Source organism: Gambusia affinis, linkage group LG09 (assembly GCF_019740435.1).
Source record: "Gambusia affinis linkage group LG09, SWU_Gaff_1.0, whole genome shotgun sequence".
Lineage (NCBI taxonomy): Eukaryota > Metazoa > Chordata > Actinopteri > Cyprinodontiformes > Poeciliidae > Gambusia > Gambusia affinis.
The window spans coordinates 17,412,643-17,431,913 of record NC_057876.1 but is presented as its reverse complement, the minus strand read 5'-3'; the positions used below and the strand labels follow the sequence as shown (position 1 = coordinate 17,431,913).

The 19,271-nt window shown below is 38.7% G+C and overlaps 4 protein-coding genes across 13 annotated transcripts; 2 read left to right on the top strand and 2 right to left on the bottom strand.

Annotated features, from left to right (window-relative positions):
• Positions 1-43: 43 nt before the first annotated feature.
• LOC122836974 (seipin-like) lies at positions 44-8,500 on the bottom strand. Of its 7 annotated transcripts, none has more exons than XM_044126997.1 (12): positions 8,412-8,500; positions 5,848-6,039; positions 5,347-5,382; positions 4,998-5,256; positions 4,847-4,925; positions 4,109-4,252; positions 3,983-4,033; positions 2,255-2,389; positions 2,042-2,139; positions 1,052-1,181; positions 898-946; positions 44-801 (listed from the first exon to the last, which is right to left on the bottom strand). In XM_044126997.1, the coding sequence occupies exons 2-12, from the start codon at positions 6,020-6,022 to the stop codon at positions 659-661; spliced, it is 1,299 nt and encodes a 432-aa protein (XP_043982932.1). In that variant the 5' UTR covers positions 6,023-6,039; positions 8,412-8,500; the 3' UTR covers positions 44-658. The 7 variants fall into 7 exon arrangements, with proteins under 7 accessions (XP_043982932.1, XP_043982931.1, XP_043982935.1 ...); XM_044126996.1 differs by lacking the exon at positions 8,412-8,500 and adding an exon at positions 6,818-6,938; XM_044126998.1 differs by lacking the exon at positions 8,412-8,500 and adding an exon at positions 6,818-6,933 and having other exon boundaries at positions 47-801; positions 3,983-4,018.
• On the top strand, positions 8,488-11,487 carry rnaseh2c (ribonuclease H2, subunit C). The gene is made up of 5 exons (XM_044127009.1): positions 8,488-8,590; positions 9,349-9,503; positions 9,719-9,831; positions 9,950-10,069; positions 10,311-11,487. The coding sequence occupies exons 1-5, from the start codon at positions 8,508-8,510 to the stop codon at positions 10,332-10,334; spliced, it is 495 nt and encodes a 164-aa protein (XP_043982944.1). The 5' UTR covers positions 8,488-8,507; the 3' UTR covers positions 10,335-11,487.
• On the bottom strand, positions 10,499-15,756 carry zbtb3 (zinc finger and BTB domain containing 3). The gene is made up of 4 exons (XM_044126995.1): positions 15,690-15,756; positions 15,290-15,398; positions 13,889-14,694; positions 10,499-13,363 (listed from the first exon to the last, which is right to left on the bottom strand). Exons 3-4 carry the CDS (start codon positions 14,689-14,691, stop codon positions 12,295-12,297), a joined length of 1,872 nt encoding a protein of 623 aa, XP_043982930.1. The 5' UTR covers positions 14,692-14,694; positions 15,290-15,398; positions 15,690-15,756; the 3' UTR covers positions 10,499-12,294.
• Positions 15,384-19,123, top strand: trpt1 (tRNA phosphotransferase 1). Of its 4 annotated transcripts, none has more exons than XM_044127007.1 (8): positions 15,384-15,478; positions 15,966-16,046; positions 16,244-16,325; positions 16,834-17,003; positions 17,809-17,986; positions 18,070-18,126; positions 18,237-18,347; positions 18,427-18,607. In XM_044127007.1, exons 2-8 carry the CDS (start codon positions 15,993-15,995, stop codon positions 18,447-18,449), a joined length of 675 nt encoding a protein of 224 aa, XP_043982942.1. In that variant the 5' UTR covers positions 15,384-15,478; positions 15,966-15,992; the 3' UTR covers positions 18,450-18,607. The 4 variants fall into 4 exon arrangements, with proteins under 4 accessions (XP_043982942.1, XP_043982941.1, XP_043982939.1 ...); XM_044127004.1 differs by lacking the exon at positions 15,384-15,478 and adding an exon at positions 18,999-19,123 and having other exon boundaries at positions 15,793-16,046; positions 18,427-18,496; XM_044127008.1 differs by lacking the exon at positions 15,384-15,478 and adding an exon at positions 15,793-15,926 and having other exon boundaries at positions 16,001-16,046.
• Positions 19,124-19,271: the final 148 nt, after the last annotated feature.

The following is a 19,271-nucleotide window of genomic DNA, read 5'->3' as shown; positions in this document are numbered from 1 at the left end:
CCAAGATAAACTACAAGCACAAAAAAAACTCACTGGAAAAACAAACAGGATAAAAAAAGAAAATTTTCTGCAGTAAAACCTTTTTATTGTGATATGCAACAAAAACATGGAAGTTTAGTTATAACTCAAGGTTCCTGGACTGGTAAGGGATTTAAAGTTGGTGCGACCTGGATAGGTTTGGATTAACAGAAAATTAAAAATATCAATATTTTTAAACTGTAATCTAGTTCCTTTCTCAATTTCATGCATGTCTAGTTTTGCCAAAACATTTATCCACCCATCTATTTTAATTTGTTTCTTTACTCAGGAAAATCAAGTCAACCATCTACCCGTCCATTTTAATTTGTTCCTCCAACCATAAATCAATTCATCCGTCCATCGGCTCATCCGTCCATACTTTGTCTCCAGGTTTCCTATTTGAGCTGAAACATTGATAGGGAACTCTCTAAAATGTTGAATATGAAAATAACTTCAAACATTAAAATGTTTTAGGTACTGTTTTCTAAATATTTAGATTTTTTTTCTCATTTCCAAATTCATTTCACAAAACACAATTGGTAAAAATTTGTTAATTACAAAACACTTCAAATTAAAGTTCAGAGTTTAATTCTGATACCTTTACTTAAATCTCCAGACTAGATTTCTTTCAATAAACACATCAGGCTGCCTCAGATTGGCTCATATCACCCTGATTAAGTGTGTGTCCGTTATGCATGTCTGTGTTGGAATGCTCCAGGTGGCGCTCTTCCCCACTCATGTCTGTGGGATCAGTTTGCAGAGGACCCAGCCGCTCTGCAGCATCTGCAGACGAATTTATGCCATCAGTAAAAATCAGCCTGAAAATTAAAGTTTTTAAATTTACTCGTGTTTGTGCCAGAATATTGAATTTCTTTGCACCTGCACTGAGATCCTTTTCATCCTGTGGCTGGAGTTCATCTGTAGTGATCTGTAAGATAGACCCCAGAGATAGATGACAGAAAATACACAGCGACATATTTCAAGGCTGCAGCCCTGCTCCCTTCACTTAGTCTGGTTTAAAGTTTCCTCTCACCTGCTCTGGTTTCTGAGGCAGCCTCAACAGCTGCCTCATGTAGCTCAGGATGAAGAGGAAGCTGAGGAAGGTGAAGTTAGTTGCAACACCTATAAGGGCTGACAGGACGGGGTAGTAGAACAGCAAATATCTGAGAAAAGAGACACACAAATAAATAAATAGAGGATTAAAAAAAAAAAAAAAAAAAAAATCAGTGTTTACAGTCTGCTGCATTGATCCCCAAAAGGGAGGTGAAAAGCTAATCACCTTGTGTTAATCATTATAGAGGTTGGAAATGATTTACAGAGAAGTGAAAAGGGTTTCCTCTTTTTACCTTTCTGTTGCAAAGATTAGACAAGGATAACCTGAATAAATACAAGATTCAGATTTCAAACAATAGTTTCATTTATTAAGGTAAAGAAAGCTACCAAACAAATCTGGGTTTATATGAAGAAGAAATTTCCCCCTTTGTTAAATCGGGATGTAAACCAATTCTTTGTAAAACCGAGTTAAAGCCGTTTCCCTTGTGTGAATTTTGGCTCACAGTTAGAATCAAGAAATCACTTTCATAAAACCTATCTGACAGGAACAAGAAGTAGGTTCAAAGTAACGCATCATCCTTTGAAAAAACTACTATTTGTAGATCTGGTCATTTCTAAGACCAAATGTTTCATTCATTTGTGTTTTATTCACCAATGGATAAAACATTAATATAAAAGCATGAAACAGTTGTAAACCTTCCCAGGAGTTGTCGTTATAATAAGATTCCTCCGGAGCTCATCAACAACTCACCCAAGAAGTCACAAAATTAAAAACAACATCTAAAGTGATTCAACAGTGAGGAAGAGACAGCGGGAGTCAGTAGACTAATCAGATGAAAGTGGAACTTTTACAAAAGTGTGAATCCCATTACAGCTGGTTAATGTCCAACCAGCTCCAAACCAAACTCTTTCACATACAACATCAGAAATGTAGGATTTTGTGCAGGAAGGCATTGGCTGTCAATCTCACCTCAAGCCAGTGAAATGGGCGTGCACAAACAGATGAGATGAGTAGATCTGGACTTTGCTAGACAGGATCTCAATGACAGCCATGACCGATGGAGCGTACTGACCACAAACAAAGGAAGCAATCGGAAGCATGTTCATTTGCAGAAATCCTTTTCTCTCAAGCAAAATATCTCCACTTAAAAAAAATAATAATAATAATCTGTCCACTACTCACTGGGTCGTCTGTGAACTCTGAGAAGAGCTCCACCTGTACAACCTGCTTCTGCTCGGCTGCTCCGGTCAAAAAGGCAGGGAGGAAGAGGAGCGTTCCCAGAGTGTTCAGCAGGTCAGATCGGTAGCGAAGCATTCCCTAAACACAGCGAAACATCACACTTTATATACAAGCACTGACAAATACATCAGAACCCTGGCAAAGACGTGTAAAAAGCCCTAAGATGGAAAGTTTTAAATCATTGTGCAGAAGGATTCAGTCCTGAACCAAAAAAAACAACAAAAAATAACACAAGGGGTGAAATGAGATTCAGCTTGGATTCTGTCTGACTAAAGAAAACAGCTTCTCTTAAAGCTCCTGTCGAGTTGCTTTGAGGATAGAATGGAAAAAGTGTTTTTCACTCCAACAGTTCGAGATCCTTGTATGGTTGTTATAGGCCCCATAACAACCATAAGAGGATCTGAACAAGCGCTTCTTCATTTTTAAGATGCAATTTGCTGCAACTCATAAATAGTTTACTTGTGGAGACATTCTATTAGAAAGACTGTCTCCACACTAAATAGAGACATGAACACAAACGATGGATTACAGTCGATTGTCCAGTGTGAGATTCTTCTGCTGCATGAACAGGATGAATTAATTTGAAGACTTTTTACACATTTCTACCAGGGGTCTCGGTAAATGCGTCTGGTACATATAAAGGAGTTTCAGTTTGCCCAGCAATAAAATCAAACAAAGCTGATTGGGTTACTTAATCAGTTTAATGAATGCAGGGATTATCTTGCATGATGCCATCCAGAATGAATGTGGAAAACTTTAAACCTCACCAATTATTTACAATTTAATAATTATTTGCAATTATTTGCAATAATTGTAAATAATTGTCCACATTCATTCAGTTTTCCAGAATGAATGTGGAAAACGTTAAACCTCACCAATTATGTACAATTTAGTTTCCTCCTAACGAGTGCTTAAAAATGACAAGAATTGAGAAGTGAAGGACAAAAGTTATCTTAAATAGTATGCCTGGTTTTTAATAAAAACTATCTTTGAGAATCACTTTGTTGGGTACCGTTTTCGAAATATTTAAATGGCCTGTGGTTCTGCAGGGCAAGACGCAGACTCCTGCAGGGAGTGCATAAAGTGGATAATTTTACTTTATGCACATTCAACTAAAGAAAAGGGATTAAATTTTGAAAGACTGAGAAATCCTGTAAGTACTGATCAGCACCTCTTTAAAGGATAAGAAAATCTGGTTGATTGGAAGCAAAATACAGAGAAAGTTGTGGATGTCTTAAAACTTTTCCACTACACATCATTTATTACTTATCCTCAAACCAACTCCTTTGTATAATACAGTTCAGCTTTTTTTTATTATCATGTCCAAGATCAAAGTCCATAACGGAGGGAAATTAAATTAAACTTCTGAAGATAAAAAGGATAAAGATATCAGCATCTGTGATTTTATAGGCACATCAGTTCAGAAAATGCAAATTACTAATCCGTGAAATTAAAAATGTTACTGAAGAATTTATGCACAATCTTCAGTGACATTGGTTGGCATTAGAAAACTTTATTTAAGCATGGGTTGTTGTGTCAGTGTTTATATACGTCCTATCTGTGACATTCACTGTGGCATCAGAGTCAGAGTGATGCACTGAGATCGCCGTCTGTCCCAGCAGAGCTCTGCATTTATCTAGCTCTGTTATTACGCGTCAGTGCTGTACTCACAAAGCGAGAGCTGGAGGCCTTCTGCAGCTGGCTTGCCTGAGAAACATAGCGCTTTGAGATTCACCAGAGAAAGTGATCATTTTTAAGCAGAAAGTGTGTTTGAAAATTGAAGTGAGAGCAGCTTACAGTGCGAGCAGAGGAAGCCACTTGGCCTCCATCCTGAGAGAAACATGTCGTTTTGATCATGAACATCCCCACCTCATGATTGGTTGGAGAGTCGGGCATCTCCAGCTGCAGATACATCCGATACACCTGGCCAAATGTCAGCGCCTACAAGAGATTGATAATCTTTGGATAAATTCCACAAATCAATAATTATTTAAGTGCTACATGCTATTTGGGTTAACCAGAGTTGAGCAGAACCAAAACATTCAAACTCTATGCAGGAAGATCCCAGGCTGGGATTCAAACCCAAGGCCTTTTAATGCTAGACAGCAGGTGCTACAGACTGCACCACTGTGCAGTTTGCTTCATATTTATTCACTACTTTTTGTTGCATTTTCACAAAACAAAACAAAAAGAACACATTAAAATACATTGCTGTGGTGGCGTAGGGGATAGCACGACCCACATTTGGAGGCCTTGAGTCCTCAGTGCGGCCGTCGCGGGTTCGATTCCCGGACCCGACCGACATTTGCTGCATGTCTTTCCCCCCTCTCCCTCCACCCTTTTCTGTTAGCCTACTGTCATATAAGGGACACTAGAGCCCACAAAAAGACCCCCTGGAGGGGAGAAAACAAAAAAAAACAAAAAATGCATTGAAGGTTGTGGTTGTCACATAACAACCACAACCTTTCAAGAGGTACAAAAAAATTGTGGATGGCACTGCAAGAAATGCTACAGATGGTCATTTTGTGTACCTACATGTTTCCTATTTCTCATCATAGAGACATTGGCCACAGGATAAGAGCACCAGAAAGATGATGGCGATTCACAGTTTGTCCTGTGATAAGAAGAGAAATTTGAGCAAAAAGCTTGTGTCTTTTCTGTGCCACACCAAACCCACCGTACCCACCTGTAGTAGTAGTATACCGGTGCAGAAAAAGCCGCTTTGGGCATGTAGGAGTAGTAGAAGGTCCCATATAGAAAAGCTGCAATCCAGAGGAGCAGAAGCACCGTGGAGAACACAGTGAACCCCTGCAGGAGTCTGCGTCTTGCCCTGGAGAACCACAGGACGACTGCATGCTGGAGCCGCAGCAGAACCAGACCGATGACGACCGAAGGTTCTCCAGCTTCTTCTTCTGAGGACAGGTGCCTTTCCTGATCCATAACTCCTGAAAAAAACAGGACATTTTGGCAAACTGTAAGAAACCCAAATGACTGAGTAAACATGAAGTGACATTGAATATTCAAAATGTCTGAACTTTTCCAGATTTTCTTGGAAAATAGGACAGAAAGCACTGCACACAAACCAGAAAACAAAAAGTGTAGCAAATGAAGGGCACAAGCTTTAAAATTCAAAGAAATGAGATCAGCAAAAACCACCGAGTCCAATCTGAGTCACAATGTGGGCCAGTTCACATCAGATGACTTCAAACTGTGTCAAACTATCACAAAACGCTGCACAGAAAACCAGTAAATAACAATTCAGCCAATAAAAAAGATAAACTAACACAATGAAAAACACTCAACATAAAGCCTGTTTAAACAATAAAGAGTTAAATAAACATATGTAGAAGTAAGTTTTATTAACTTTAGTTGGATATAGCTTCTAAAAGAGTTAGAAATTATTAGGAAGTCAACACTTTAGGTTCACTTTAGGATCCTGACAGCAGTTTCCCTTTAAACTTGAAGCTGTAAAAACATTTATCTATTGGGTAAGCAGTAGCAGAAGCCCTTCAGCTGTCCTCCCTTCAGAAACTCACCTCTGGTTCCTGTTGGCCGACTGAGAGTTGTTAGGAAATCGCTCCCTGAAGTCTCTCCGTCTGCAGTGATCTCGGTGAAATGCAGAAACAACTCTCTAACATGTCTTATCATCAGTGCTTTAAAAATCTGTCGTTGGATGAAGTTTAGCCCAGCCCACATGAAGACATGCTTCATCTAACTGAGATCAAGAGCTGGAACAGACACAAAACATAATTTCATCTAAATTTTTTATGACTGCATTTAATTTTTATCAATATTTCTCAATTTTACACCGTTTTTATACACACGCACACACATATAATTATATATAATATGTTTTCTGGATTTTTATATGTAATATTAAATTATTTTAGCTTTTTGTCCCTGATTGTTTTCATAATTGCTACTTCTTTTCTTGTTCTTTTTGACTTATTATTATTATTCCTTTTATCTGATTTATCTAAATGCAAGCAGAAGATTTTAATTTCTGTTTGCTTTTCTGATTTATTTATTTTTTTTCCTGGTTGCCATCTGATCACCTGTTCTGTTCCTCGTTCTCTCACCTGCATTCAATCCAGTAATTATTCACTCCAAAGCAACTAATTTTGATTTGCTCTGTTTTTAAGCTGATTCCTTTTATCCATGTAACATTCGTTTCTCTTTTCAGTACAGTGATACAGTTCAGTTTGAATCAGTTCAGTAAATAATGTTTACTTCAGTACGTGACTGAAGTAAACATTACATTTATAATAATTTAGTTCAAATTTCAGCTAACTACAGTGAAGTTCAGTTCAGTTTAGTTCTGATCAATTCAGTTTAGTAAATTTTGACTTAGCTATGTTCAACAGTTCACAGTTCAGTTTTAAGTTAGCATCATTCATTTCAGTTCAGTTTAATTCAAGTCAGTAAGTTCAGTTCAGCTTAATATAGCACAGCGTAGATAACCTCATCTTAGTTTGCAGAACAATTCAGTAATTTAAAGTTCACTACCATATAGTTTGATTTAATAGAGTCTTCAACTTCAGTTCTCCAGCTGCTGTCCTGCAACTTTTATATGTGTGCCTGGTCCAACACACATGAATTAAACAGCTGAATTAGTTCCTCTGTATGCAGTCAAGTTCTCCAGAGTCTTGCTAACAACCTGATTATTTGACTCAGGTGTATAGAAACTGAAATACATAAGAAAGTCGCAGAACACATCTGAATACATCTGATTTAATTTATTTATTGTATTTTGGTTTTGTTCAGTTCTTTTCAGTACAAATCAGATAAGTTCATTTTAATGTAAGATCCTTCAATTCAGGCATACACTGGCCACCCTGACTGGAATAGTTGGAAGTTGCAGTCATGCATGATGGCAGCTTGGTATAATCCAGATCCTGTGAGGAGCCTTGTCTTATGCTCCAGTTGATTAATTTGGTGGGGAAGTTTTAGAGAAAAAAAAGTTTCTTAGCAATAATCTGACATAGAGACCCAAGGAAATGTTGCCACTCTGCACAGTTAGAAGTTTGTTACTCTCCCTCTGGCAAGTAACACAAAGAAAAGAAGCGTTGTCCTTAACCTTTGGGGGAATTTAAGTTTTTTTCCTAGAAGAGGATTTTAGACCTACTTGCAAATTATGTTCTTTTAATGCTTATATAAATGTTCTGAGTCTTCCACACTAACTTTGTCTGCTTTTTCAATTATCTATCCACTCCTTGCACCTGATCCTGACAGCAGTTTGCGAAAAGGACAAGAGGACTAACTAATCCTTAAAAATGAACATTAAGCATTCAACTGTAATTTTCTTCTTCTATAGCTAAATACATGAGAATAAGCTGTCTTTATGACTAGCCATGGGTAAAAAAGAACCTAAAGTTTTTGAATAATATACATCTTAATTGCAATTCATCACAAACTTTGATCTGGGTTTAATGGTGATGACATGCAACTATTTTAAAATAATATTTCTTTAATTAACAACAGCCACTAAGAATATCCACACAAAAGATCCATAACACAAGACATTGTTTTTGTCACATTTTTAATCACATCTTAGCTATTTGTTTTTAAATTTGCATTGTGTATTTTTATATGTTAAATTATGTATTATTATTGTATTTATTTATCTTCATTTCTTTTTCTTTATTATCCCCTTAAAACACTTTGTGCAAATAATGCGCAACAACTAAACTTGCCTTGTCAAGATTTAGTTTAAAACAGATATTTGATATGTTGCTTTTTGCATAAACAAGCACATGGTCTGTTGAGGTATGAAGCTTTAAAAATATTTTTTTCTGAAAACGGACAGAGAGAAGCTGCAAAAGTCAACAAAAGAACTTTAAAAGTACTTCCAAAACATGTAATCATTCTAAAAGTTTGCAAATAAAAGAAAATCTGGAGATTTGGAAGCGGATATCAAGAAAATGAGGGATGTTTGTCCAGAGCAGTAGTCTAAGAAAAGTTTATCCTTAGGTGATAAGTTTACCTCACGTAATATTCACAGCAGTTATGATGCTACTGTGAATCTGAAATCTAAACGGGAATAAGTAGGAAAAAGCTCAACAATCAATGTGATCTCTCAAAACAAGCTAAGCAGATTTACCTCCGACCGCAGGATCCAATAGAAGATGAGAATATATCCTCCTCGGTCCAGCAGGGGGCATTATCCCTTGCCTGAACCGAAACACCGCGCCAAAATATGTTTTTAGTGAAGAGAAGAAGACAGCTGGCGGAAACGGTCCATGTTTATATTTCTTGTTACATTTGGGAAACAGAAGGAAGGTAATAATTGTTTTTGTTATATACCAATCTTTTCCATTGCAGTTTAGCGATATTTGAGTGAAACAAATAATACTTAGTCTTTATTTAAAAAGCCGTGGTTTTAGTATTTCACCAGGGCGGAGCATCAAATCCAGCTCAGCAGCAGCTTCTGTCAGTAAAAAAGAAGAAAGTGCACCCTGTTGTATTTCAGGGGTTTTATGTAAAAGTAGATCATTAAAATGATTCGGTCTTTCCCGTTTACTATTTCTGGAATAATAGTAAATAGACATTTCCAATCAAGCCCAAATCATCACCATGCTTTACTGTTGGTTTGAGGTGTTTGTGCTGATATGCTCTGGATGTTTTTCACCTTCGTATACATTACTAAAACTGTGCACATGTACAAAATATGGCAAATAAATTAAATAATAGGTTTTAAAATAGGGAATAAATCTCACAACTGAATGTTCTAACTCATTAAAGTTTCAAATTTAAAAAGGCATCTGATAAAATGGAAAATAACATTTAAAACTGATGGACTTGCAGAAACTAACTGACAAGTTTTATTTTTGGTTTTGTTTTGCAGGCCGAATCTGAAACTGTCCCTGATTTTGCATTTATTTTCCACACAGCTTCATGTTGTAGATGGACAATTAGAAACAGTTCCTGTAGCTTAGAAATTGATCAATAGTCAAACCTGAAATTACTTCTTGGTGAAACAGAAATGAGGATTGTCTTGATTTCATGGTTTAGTTTCTCCTCTCGTCTTCTGGTTGCAGGATGTCTTGTAACGCCAGTGTTACTCGTCTCCATCTGTCCTCCTTAAAGAGGGCAGAGAAAGCCCCGGTCCACTTCATGCCCTGTGAGATTGAGCACAATGGGCTCGCCCAGGTCTCACAGTATTTCACCGCAACAACAAAAGAAAACAAAAAAGGTACACAGATTATAGACCAGTATTTGCTACCAGTAATGCCTGTCTACAAGCAGATTACTATAATACTGCTGTGTTTTAGTCACATTTCTCCTTCATGTTTCAGGAAGTGTTTATCATGTAGTTTAGCTAAGCAATAAAAATGTATAATCTTCCTTCCACTTCAAAATTATGTGCTACTTTTGCTGTTTGTAACTAACATATCTGTCCATTTGCAGATAAGACAGTGTCATTCAGAGGACGCGGGTTAAAGGGACAGGAGATCAGCTGTCCTCAGGGCTACACTGGTCTGGTTCTGAAGGAGGTCGACAGACACGGCTCTGACCAGGAGGTAAACTAATGCTCTCCATCAGTGGAAACCTCCAACTCTCTGGCTCATGAAAACATGGAAATCAACCGTCCATGAGAGGCAGAACGTCAAATACAAGCCAATGACTCTCTGTCCACAGGACAGGACAGTGAAGGTGACCTCAGTGTTTGACAAGCTCACCTACTGGAACCTGGAAACACCTCCCACTTCAGATGACACTGTGGTGATGGCGATGGACTGGCCTGAGCTGGCTGAGGCAGTGAGTCACTGATGGACTTTACTTTGAAACAATAATTCAAGTATTAGTGAGGTTGTGTGTGTATATTTGAGCCTGTGTGGACAGGAGGAAATTCACACCAAATTTAAAATGGTGTACCTAATTCTTTAAAAAAAAAAGCGAAATTGTGTTTTATGTTATTCCACTCTGACAAAAATAAACCTTTATATAAATCATTGAACTCCCAAATTGTAAAAAATTTTGATCTTTTGTATTTTCACAGATCCATGGGATGGTTGAAGACTGAAGACACTTGAGGCTGATTACATGTGGCACAAGCAAAGCCCACTTATTGCTGCTTAATCTAAATTGTGTTCCTGTCTCAGAGCAATAAAAAATTTTTTTGTAAATAAGAAGAAAACCAAAACACAGGCTGAAGAGAATTTTGTGAATTAGTAAAACAGTCAAACATTTGTGCCACAGAACACCATTTATTCACAAGGTGACATTTAGATATTGGACATTAAGACTCACAAAACTCTCTAAATGATCACTGCTGTCGTCCATTAAAAGTATCAAGTTTAAAACTCTTTTTTTTTTGTTTTACAGTAATTTCAACATTTTTTTTTTTTATAGAAAGTGTCTTGAAACATTTAAAATAGTGCAGAACAAGAACTTCCACAGACTCAATCAGGCACATACAAAGACATTAAGATAAGGCAAACATTTAGTGGATTACCTCCTTTTTTTCTCCACCCTTCATCTGGTTTTCTGCCTCTGGTTAAAGTGGGTGTAGTGAAGAACGGTTTGAAGTGAGCCAATGTTGGTCCATTAAAAGTGCAGGTGTTTAGTCAATCTAAACGTTAACGGATTGTCCTGACTGTTACAGTATGAATCAGCTGAAACCTGGAATGGTTTGTTTAATTTACTCAAAGAATGAAATGCGAGGCAAAATGGAGTGAATAAATACCGTCGGAAATTTACTTTCTACAGGAAAGAGATGCATCAGAAATGTGGCCAACTTTTAGCTTCTTCCTGTTGATAGCAAAACACAACATTAAAATGATCTCCATCTAAATCTGCTGTCTCACAGTAACAGGACACCAATACATATTACAACTTATATAATATCAATTCATTTTTTTAACTTACATGGTAAACAACTTGGTGTACAATTCTTTATAACATTTTAATAAAGCTCGTTAATAACCAATTGTTACTACCTTATGAGTCTATCAAACTGAATTCAATGACAATGATAAAATAATTTGTTACAACCTAAACTATAAAACGCTCTTCAGATATAAAAAGTTGCACAGAGGAAACATTTTTCATGGTTTTCTTACAGCGATATGTCAATGTTAGTCAAGCCGATACTCAAACCACTGACGCATGTTTTGCTTTTATGCTTACGAGGAGATCCAACCGCTGCTGCTGTGAGGAGAGGATTTTTGGTCTTTATCGATCGTTTCTTTTGAAAAAGTTTTTTTTTAACACAGTACAAATATTAACCTCAGTGTGAAACTGGGCCATTAGGTTAATTTGGTATTTATAACCTGAACAAACAATATGTGAAAAGGGCAAGAATAAACCTGAATAATATCCATCCATCCATTTTCTGTTCACCCTTGTCCCTAGTGGGGTCGGGAGGGTTGCTGGTGTCTCCAGCTACGTTCCGTGCGAGAGGCGGGGTCACCCTGGACAGGTCGCCAGTCTGTCGCAGGGCCCTGAATAATATCAGTGAGTGAAATACCTACTCTCTCTGCTTCTAAGATCAATTAAATCTAAGCTTTATATTATTCCTAAATTATTTATTTTATTACTCAATTTCTAAACCACATGTATTAAACATGGGGGTGTGCAGTGAATAATTTATAATGTTCATTTTTGTACTTTGCGCCTCACAAAAGTTGCAGTTTTAACATCACTAAATGTGAAACAGGTCAAGAGTTACAGCTACTTTCGTAATGAACTGCATATTACATTTACTGTCAGGTGTCAATGTGATTCTAGTCCAATTTCTTTCTGGGGTTTTTCAACAGATAATCAAACAAGCACAAACTTAATTAACTTTGTTTGGTGAAAACTCTGTCCACAAAAAGAGTTTGTGGACAAAGTTGCATGTTTTAAAAACTTCACAAAAGACAAACAAAATCAAATAAACGATCATAAATATTGTTAGTTGTTCCTCTACTCAATGTAAGTTTTGATTTAGTGTTAATAGATCAGGTTAAAGTTCACATATTTGGGAATAAGTGGCTAGCGTGTTAGCAGTGAGGAGGGGGCTGCAGCAGCAGGGGTCCCTCTGTGTCTGCCTTGCTGCGTTTAGCAGGCAGCGTCTGGTCGTGAGCTTTGCGGATATGTCGGTACAAATCCCCAGACTGCGTGTAGCTCCTGTAGCAGTAGCGGCACTCGTAAGGCCGTTCACGTGTGTGCACGATGGCGTGGCGTCTTAGAGTATATGTGCATGAAAATGTCTTCCCACAGACCCCACATGTTGGCACGTCTTCAACAAAGTTGCCCATGGAGTCCTGGAGTTCTTGGAAGTAGCCGGGAGGGTCCGGATGTTGCTGAGAGGAGGACAGGGGAACGAGGGAGGAAGTAAAGGAGGAAGTGTCCTGGGAGGAGGGTCTGGCGCCGGAAGATGAGGAAGAGGGTGAGAGAGGGAAGGAATAGTCATTTGAATGAGGGTTTATTTGTAGGAGTCCCTGTGAATGTGTGGAAACAAAATGAGGACTGTTCAGCTCTTCTTCCTGGATATCCTCCTCGTATTCCTCTTCCACATCCATCACTGATTCTTTCTCCCCAATATCTTCTTTCTCCTCCTCTAGCTCTTCGTCGGAAATAATAATCGCCTCTTCTTTGATTTCCAAAATCTCTTCATCGTGGCCTGTCCTTGCTCCACCTGGAGGACAGGATCGTTTTCCAGTCGCAAGCGGTGTTTCGGTTTCATCCTCGGGACGTTGAAGCGTTCGCATTTGAGGGGCGCGTTGAAAGTCCGAGCTCTGATGCTGAAGCGTTACTGCACTCTGGATTCTGATTTGTAACGGTGCTTGTTGAAGAGCCGACTGTCTGGAGTTGGTCTGGAAGTTTTTGGTCAGGGTGGGTGCTTGGATTGACTTGACAATCCTTTGTTCTCTGATAAGAATGTTTCTGTGGTCAGTCTCAGAGAGATTCTCAGAAGGGTGGTCAGCAGCCGGCCTGAGCTGTTCTAGATGTCTTCCAATGGAAAGGTGGGATTCTGAAACGTTGAGAAAGACCACAGACCGAGCACCAGACTGGCTCTGAGGAAGCAGAGAGGAGGAAGAGGAGGAAGGCTGCTGGATGGCACTGTAGCTGGTTAAAAACAGATAAACAGATTCAAAATCCGATATAAAGAACAGAGACCAGAATACCTTGGATAAACTAATAAAGCCTTCAGTCAGCTATACCACTGTTTCCCAACCCTGGTCCTCAAGGCACATTGTCCTACATGTTTTAGAGGTTTCCCTGCTTTAATGTGCCTGATTCAACCGATAGCAGTTCAACAAACGCCTGTTAATCAGTCATCAATTGAAATCAGCTGGACTGAAGCAAGGAAATACCTAAAACATGCAGGTTAAAATGTTTTGTTGGTATAGCGGCCTTTTTAAAAAACACTCCTTTTAAGAGTGTTTTAAATCAAAAGATTATTAGTGAGGTTTCTCAGACCAACTATGTTCACTGAACAGAGATGTTTCAGATTTAAAATTTTTGGATAATCTACACAGAAACCACAAAGTTAGAAACCTTTGTAAAGTATAATAAGTGGACGTAAAGATGGAGGACACACATGTTTTAATTTAGATTGATTAAAACTGGCAAGAAACAAGAAACCATTACCTGTATGTCTCTGTGGTGCTGCATGGACTGCAAAGAACAGATCCTTCGCCTTGACCCCCTGGGCTCATCTTGGTGAGACTTACAGGGACAAAGGCAGACATGTTTGTCTGGCTCTGCACCAGCTCCCCTGCTGGGGGCAAAGGAGGGCCGTCCATGCCTGGCTGGGTGGTATCAGCAAGGTCAGGGCTCAGAGGAGTTTGTATCTTTGATGAACTTCCACCTGTCCTCTGCTCAGACTTCACGCACTCCAACTGAGTCCCATCTGCCACTTCAGATACTGAGGACAAAGGCACTGCTGTGGTCACTGGATTTGAGTGGTCTGCAACCATGGCCACCATGGGCTCAGCTGGGTGGTCACCACCTGCTTCTGGTGCCTTCCTCAACCCGCCGCTCTCTTCAGAGCGTGTGCTGTCGGCCTCAGCCAGAGGCCCTCGCCTCTGCAGCCGCCTCTTACACACTCTCACCACCTCGTTCATGTGCAGAAAACTTGCGGCAGCCAAGATGTCCTCCACAGGAGGAGACTTGTCCAGTTGCAGCACACCTTCATAGATAAAGTCCAACAGCAAGCCAAATGCAGCAGATGTGACAATGTCATTGTCAAGTGTGACACAGCTGCTGGTGCTGCTACCCACTGGAGAGTCTGAGTAAAACATGTGAAAGAAAGGCGAGCATGAGGCCAAAACCGCCCGGTGAGCCAGGAAACGGGATGAGCCCACTTGTACAGTGCAATCGCAAAGGAAGCCCCGCTGCTGCTGGGAACGCAGAGCTGATAGCAGCTGCTGAGAATGCTGAGGAAACTCCATGACCTGAGACAAGAAGGGAATACAAATCAACTGTAGAAAAGTAAAACAAAACAAAAAAAATCCCAAAAAGATTCTGAATAAAAGACAACAAGTTTCATCAATTAACCTTTGTTGTCCATGACCCTGTCACTGGCTCATCACTTTTTCTTCTTTCATATATACCGAACAGACAAGTAACATCCTAAAAAAGGTACAATTTTGGTTCTGTTCTGAGACAGTCGTCTAGCAATCATGATTTGGTCTTTGTGAAACTCACTCAAATCCATACGTTTGGATTTGAGTGCCCATTCTTTCTGTTTCCAGTTAAATTTCAGGACAAAATGTTCAGTTGATGCATATACATCCTGTTAAACCTAAACAGACACTTTGATGGAGAGATAATCAGTGGTTTTCACTTCAATTCATATTCCTACATCTGTCTAATATACTTAAATTTTATTTAGCTGTATAACGGTGAACAAGTATGTAGTATATGATTTATTTCTGCTTTTGTGCTCATTATAAATGTCTAAATTGACATAACATAATATAATATAATATAAATATATAAATAAATATATATATATATATACAAAGTAGAAAAAAAACAATAACTCACGATGAAGACAGAATGGCTGCTGAATCTTCCAAGCGCTGCTCTGCTTTACCGTATCCTACTCTCCATGGCAACCAGGCTGAATTTCTGAGTCCAAAGAAAAGGACTGAACCTTAACATATGACATTTATTAAGAAGGTATACAATGCAGATGAAAAACCGAAACGTCCCTCACAACGCTGTACACATCAGGTAAAAACCACAAATATCTCCGAATATTATTTAAGCACAAAAATAAGCATTAGCACAACTATGCTAACACTAGTTAGCAAAATTAGCTCAACCCCTGAGTTAAAATTTCAGCGCCGGAAGCTTTGAGGCTGAGTGGGGGTTGATCCAGAAACAACACGTTTAAACCCTTCTTTGTCGTCTTATATTAAATGTAAATACTGTATTCATTTACCTATATACACTGTTATGCTTCTCAACACTGGCTGCGGCTTTTCCTCTGTGGTGCCACTTCAGTTCATAAGGATGTGCTGCCACCTACAGGCGGAGGTGTGAAACAGACAGGAAGTGAAAACAAGCAGGACGACTGCTGAATCTACTGACCAAAATAATATGGGCGACTGCTTCTTAGATATAATTATAGAGCAGGGCTGACACTACTAAATAAAGCGTAAAGTTGTCACGGTAAAATGTAGGTTAATTCAATTAATAATTCCTTCCAAATTTCCAGCACAAGGTCTGATCTACCTGTATTTTAATGGACAGAGGAAGAGGAGGAAAAAGAGGAGGCAGAGGGAAGCGTAGTGAGGAGGTGAGATCCCTATTAACTGGACCAGTTTTCCAACATGTTACCTCTTTAATTTTTAATTTTAAAAATGTGTACTTTTGGCTGTCAGGCAGCATGGCAGATTTGACACAATGTAGGCTTGGTTCTAAATATAGAACAGAACTATTATTAGGGTGGAAGAGAGTTGAGTGTGTATCAAATGAGACCTTCTGTACCACCAGGACAAAGATGTTCATCTGTCTAAATCCATGTCTTATGTGCTTCGTCATGGAGCCACACAGATGGGACTTCAAATGACTGCAGGTGAGATGACACTTTCACAGATTCAGACACAAATGAATGACTTTTGATATGATAAGTTCGTCCTGGAGAGAGACACGGCTAAACACAGAAGAACTGAACTAGAAGTATTTTCTATGGGCCTGAAAAAGTTTTTAAAGCTAATTGTAGTTTTAGTTTCGTTTGATAGTAAACTTCTTAAAACAATTTTAGTAATGAACTGAACTTGACTGCATTGTTTTATTGTAGGATCAATTGAAACATACGAGTGATTGAACTGAATCTTACATTTTTGAGATGATGTGTTGTGAATTAGTTCTATGAAAATAAAATGAACCGAATTTGATTTATTTATGGTTTTACTCCTAAATTGATAGTGACAACAATATTTCACTCAACAGATGTCTAGACAATAATTTGCATATATATATAAAGATGTTGCATCATGGAAGCAATTTAAAAATATTATGTAGATTTATTCAAACAAAACTGTAAAATGTGACCATAGCTGTAACAACTTATATCTCCACAGATGGCTTCTTGTTTGTGGAGGACCTCCTGGTTCACCCACAGTTCCACTTGTACACATTAGAAGATGTAGAGAGAGTCGTATCAACAAATGACAAGCAGCGCTTCAAGCTCCGCTCCCACCCAGAGGATGGCCGGCTGCAGATTCGAGCCAATCAGGGACATTCACTACAGGCAGGCAGAGCAGACGCGTTCCTAATTAAATCAACTTAAACTTCATTTAAGTTTTATAATGTAATTCCAGTTTACAATAAATGTAATTTTTATGATGAAAATTAAATGCATTTGCAATTATGTACAATTATGTACAGATTCAAACCAACCTAATTCTGGCATAGTGTACAAGTTCTGATCCAGTTGTGTAATTCAATAGAAGTTATTGTACACTTCAGATACTGATAATGACTACTTGTTATGAACAGATAAAAAGGTATTTAAGGAAGCACAGTCATTTTCATCAAGTGTTTGACTTTGCAGCAATCCCACATCCTGAACAAGCATGTGGTGAGTGGGAAAAAATACATCTTCCTTTTCACAGGAAAACCTCCAACTGACCACATGCAGTGTGATAGTGATATATGGTGGCTTTAGTATTTTCTTTTGCAGTCAGTTAATGGGGATGGCTAATGGACTGAGTTTATATTACATTTTTCTATGCTATGACTACTCAAAGTGCTTTTCATTAGCCATATTTACCACATTCTCATTCAGGCAAGTGGGGGTTTAGTTCCTTGCCCAGGGACACATCAACATGATGGAAGCTGGAATCGAACACGCAACTTTTGGACTGCAAAACAATTAATCTTCCCACACTGAGCCACAGTCATCCCAGTATTAAAGAAGTTCTCTTTGCTTACTTGAGTTTCACTTATGTTCTCCTTGGTGCTAGTCAGATATGTGGAAATTGTAAAAATGTTTTACCTAATTGGACAAATTGTTATGAACTTTAAATCTCATCAGGAATCTCATCTCTGGTCAGGTTATGGATCTGGAGCTAAAACCAGTTCTAGCTGGTTCTCCTGATTGCCCCGCCGAGGCCGTTCATGGCTCCTACCTCCGCAACTGGCCATCCATTCGACAGCAGGGTCTGAGCCGCATGAATAGGACTCACATTCATCTGTCAACTGGACTTCCAGGGGAGGATGGCGTCATTAGCGGTATTCTCTATGTTCGAATACAGAATAATTGAAGATTAAACGAGCCGAACATCAAATAGCAGCGCTATTTCTTTTCCCACCAGGCATGAGGAAAAACTGCGATCTAGCTGTGTTCATTGATGTCCCCAGAGCTCTGGCTGGTAAGATTAGCTGGTAATGGCTGCAGTTTAATCCTCTCCATCCGCCCTGTGTGAGTAAAGAAATCAATCTTTCTACAAGTGTTTTATGTGTTTGTATCCGGCTTGTACAGATGGTATTGAGTTCTTCTGGTCAGAGAATGCTGTGTTGCTGACTGCAGGTGATGCTGAGGGAAAACTCCTTCCTAAATACTTCACCCGAGCCCTAAAACTCAAGCCTAGAGGTGAGGAAAACTAAAACACATTATTTCTTAAGAATCCAAAGGACATTCCAGTTGTGTAATTTCTTGTGCTGTGTTCCAGGATGCATCCTTCCCCTGCAGTAAAAGCTGCTGTGCTTGATGTTCTCAACAAGCTTGAATCCAACTTTGCAGTATGTTTTTTTTTGGTTTCCAAGACTACACAAGTTTTACATTTCCTATAAATAACAGGATGACATACACTTGCCGCCCAATTTTATCTTTATAATAAATACTTAACCAGATAAATATAAGCTGACATGGTACTTTTTTGTCTATACTGTGCCTTACTAAAATACTTGTGTCACATGATAGCCACAAATTTTCACATATTTTATTGGGGTTTAATGTGACAAAGTAAAGGTGCGAATAAGTATGAGTATGAGGTGGAGTGAAAATGGTACATGGTTTTCTAATTACAAATAATCAAATAATTTGGCTTGTATTTGTAATTAGCCCCCTGTGCTCTGATACCTCTCAACCTACTGCCTTCAGATTTAACCAACGTTGTAGTAATAAGACAGTCTTTGTTGACACAGCAAACACATGAAAGAATGGGCTCATGAAACCAAAGCTTTTCATCAAAATACTAGCAGCATCTGCGGTAATGTTTTCTGTTTGTTTGTTTTAAAACAGGGACCAGAATGTCCGTTGCTAATGATGGGATGGATGAAGTTAAATGCAGAGCTCAATTGTAGAAGCAACTTTGAATAAAGGACTATATGAAGATATTCTGTTCAGCCTGAGTCTGAGGAAACAGGATGCAGACACTGTGGTTTAACGGGCAGCCTCAACAGTTCCTTACAAGATTATGGGAACACGCACAACACTCTGCATGATTGAGATAATTGGTTAGGAGCTTTCAGTAAGAAAACAAATGAGCGCTGTTGTGACCACGGTGACAGAAGA

Bases quoted from the DNA above. Each gene is read 5' to 3' on its own strand.
- zbtb3 (XM_044126995.1), bottom strand. From the start codon at position 14,691: ATGGAGTTTCCTCAGCATTCTCAGCAGCTGCTATCAGCTCTGCGTTCC. The intron at 13,364-13,888 runs GTAATGGTTTCT...GTTTTTAACCAG, and splicing joins AGCACCACAGAGACATACAG to CTACAGTGCCATCCAGCAGC.
- LOC122836974 (XM_044126997.1), bottom strand. From the start codon at position 6,022: ATGAAGCATGTCTTCATGTGGGCTGGGCTAAACTTCATCCAACGACAG. The intron at 4,253-4,846 runs GTAGGTACACAA...AATCTCTTGTAG, and splicing joins TGATGAGAAATAGGAAACAT to GCGCTGACATTTGGCCAGGT. The intron at 1,182-2,041 runs GTGAGATTGACA...CTCTTTTCTCAG, and splicing joins GCCCATTTCACTGGCTTGAG to ATATTTGCTGTTCTACTACC.
- trpt1 (XM_044127004.1), top strand. From the start codon at position 15,993: ATGGACAGAGGAAGAGGAGGAAAAAGAGGAGGCAGAGGGAAGCGTAGT. The intron at 16,326-16,833 runs GTGAGATGACAC...ATATCTCCACAG, and splicing joins GGGACTTCAAATGACTGCAG to ATGGCTTCTTGTTTGTGGAG. The intron at 18,348-18,426 runs GTGAGGAAAACT...GCTGTGTTCCAG, and splicing joins CCTAAAACTCAAGCCTAGAG to GATGCATCCTTCCCCTGCAG.
- rnaseh2c (XM_044127009.1), top strand. From the start codon at position 8,508: ATGTTTTTAGTGAAGAGAAGAAGACAGCTGGCGGAAACGGTCCATGTT. The intron at 9,832-9,949 runs GTAAACTAATGC...CTCTGTCCACAG, and splicing joins GACACGGCTCTGACCAGGAG to GACAGGACAGTGAAGGTGAC. The intron at 10,070-10,310 runs GTGAGTCACTGA...GTATTTTCACAG, and splicing joins GGCCTGAGCTGGCTGAGGCA to ATCCATGGGATGGTTGAAGA.